Consider the following 2,137-nt stretch of genomic DNA (forward strand, 5'->3'; position numbering starts at 1 on the left):
TGTTTGTTTGATTATGTGACTGGTACCTATTTGTTTGTTTGTTTGATTATGTGACTGGTACCTATTTGTTTGTTAGTTTGATTATGTGACTGGTACCTATTTGTTTGTTAGATTATGTGACTGGTACCTATTTGTTTATTAGATTATGTGACAGGTACCTATTAGTATGTTTGTTTGATTATGTGACTGGAACCTATTTGTATTGTAGTTTGTTGTGTAACAGATACCTATTTGTTTGTTAGTTTGATTATGTGACTGGCACCTATTTGTATTGTAGTTTGTTATGTGACTGGTACCTATTTGTATTGTAGTTTGTTATGTAACAGATACCTATTTGTTTGTTAGTTTGTTATGTAACAGATACCTATTTGTTTGTTAGTTTGTTATGTAACAGATACCTATTTGTTTGTTAGTTTAGAGGAACTGACAGATACAGACACGGAGTATACACCTGTGAGAGTCCTAGGAGAATTTGACCACCAGATGGAGCGATATATCTACCCACGTCCCAACGTCCAGGACATAAAAAGTTCTGAGGTGAAGGGCATGGGGGTCACACCGAGTCGAGGTGGAATGCTGGTTGTTACACCGTTTAATCTCAAAGACAGAAAGTGAGTTCTATTAATATCAGTATGGCTACCCCTACTAATAAAACTTGGGCCTTGTCTTTTTATTAGTCCACCTCTTTATCCTATATCTTTGGGGCATAATAAAATAAGACTTAATAAAACTATCTTATTGAGTGTACAATTCCAGGAAAAAGTGGGAAAACACGGCAAATCTCTTCCAAACGTCTGAATTTATTGGAGCAACATGCACCGTTACAAAGAGATTTGCCGTGTTGTTCGCACTTTTTCCTGGATATTTACTTAAACCAGTGTGAACTCTGTATACCTTCTCGTTATCCACGGTATAATCGACGAAGAAATAGAAGATACAGAAGATATATAAAGTGTAAACATGTATATCATTTCAGAGAAAGAATACTCATCAACAGGGGATGGATTTCAAAGACGAAAGTAGACCAAAGAACGAGGTCAGAAGGACAGGTACGTATACAATAGTCAGTGTATAAAGCACATAGGATGATGGAAACATTGGCTTTGATAGGTCCCATAACAGGAACCATTTTGAAAAATTGAAAACTCAAAAAAAAATCTGATAAAGAATTGTCATTCTCTCCCAACATTTCAGCCTCCTTGCCTTCTTCAAGGGCTAAAGTCAACAATGAATTTAAGATACGTCAATCTTGTTTCTTCAGAAGAAGCTTTTAGGTTACCAGAAACTAAGTCACATGTGACCAGTTGCAAAAGCCTTGTAAAATTGTCTGGATTCGCCCTTATTTTATGGTAAACAATTCACTTTTTCAAATCTTTCTAAAAGCGGCAGCACTGAGTTCACAATCCATGACCAAAAACAAACAATTTTTTTTATTTATATTGTTCCCTTTCTCAGGCAGGGGCAGAGTCCAGAGCAAGAAAATTGCCTAAACAATTTAAAAGCCAAAATTCTACAAGAAAATAATGTAAAATTAGGTATTTTTGTGGGGTTCTTTTATGCTTTTCTATAAAAAAAAAACCGACATTTAAAGGATAGTAAGTGAGGACAGTTCTGAAAAGTGAAAACAGATCCCATTGAATATTCATATAGACATGATAATCAGCTTTTCAATCTGAAAATTCATGTTGACTATCTTCATTCATGCACCTGCGATAGTGATGAACAGTTTTAGCAGTTAAAGTTTCATTTACTGTCAAGTGTTAAATATGTCATTACTTGGTGATTCAGTGGAGCAGTTTGTGTGTGTGATGTCTGGTTATGAGAGACTTTAAAATCACCAGCTATTTGAAAGTTTTTTCCCTTCACATTGAAAATATATTTGTAACAAGAGGGCCAGAGGGCCTGTATCACTCACCTGGATACCAAAGCAATCATGGCAAAATATTCTCCGAATGAGATCAAGGGAATATGTCAGACCCCAAGGCCAATCCTTGTAGCATATCTGTATTAGATTCTTCATGCCCAGCAATTTTATGTATGGTTATGGGGTGGGGATCTCAACTGTTTCCAAGCTTTGACTCAGAAACTAGGTCCCTAGGGTTGTGGCCAGACCCCAGGATCAATTCTAATATCGTGA

The 2,137-nt window shown here is 36.1% G+C and overlaps 1 protein-coding gene across 1 annotated transcript in view; it reads left to right on the top strand.

The window, feature by feature from the left end:
- Nucleotides 1–419: 419 nt before the first annotated feature.
- The window catches only part of LOC110464990 (surfeit locus protein 1-like), an 8,355-nt gene continuing 6,637 nt past the window's right edge, over nt 420–2,137 (top strand). The window contains exons 1-2 of the mRNA XM_021520526.1: nt 420–611; nt 977–1,049. Coding sequence (XP_021376201.1) covers nt 484–611; nt 977–1,049 — 201 coding nt within the window. The 5' untranslated portion in view covers nt 420–483. The remainder of the gene's footprint in view (nt 612–976; nt 1,050–2,137) is intronic.

This window comes from Mizuhopecten yessoensis, unplaced genomic scaffold, assembly GCF_002113885.1.
Source record: "Mizuhopecten yessoensis strain PY_sf001 unplaced genomic scaffold, ASM211388v2 scaffold11045, whole genome shotgun sequence".
Taxonomy (NCBI): Eukaryota; Metazoa; Mollusca; class Bivalvia; order Pectinida; family Pectinidae; genus Mizuhopecten; species Mizuhopecten yessoensis.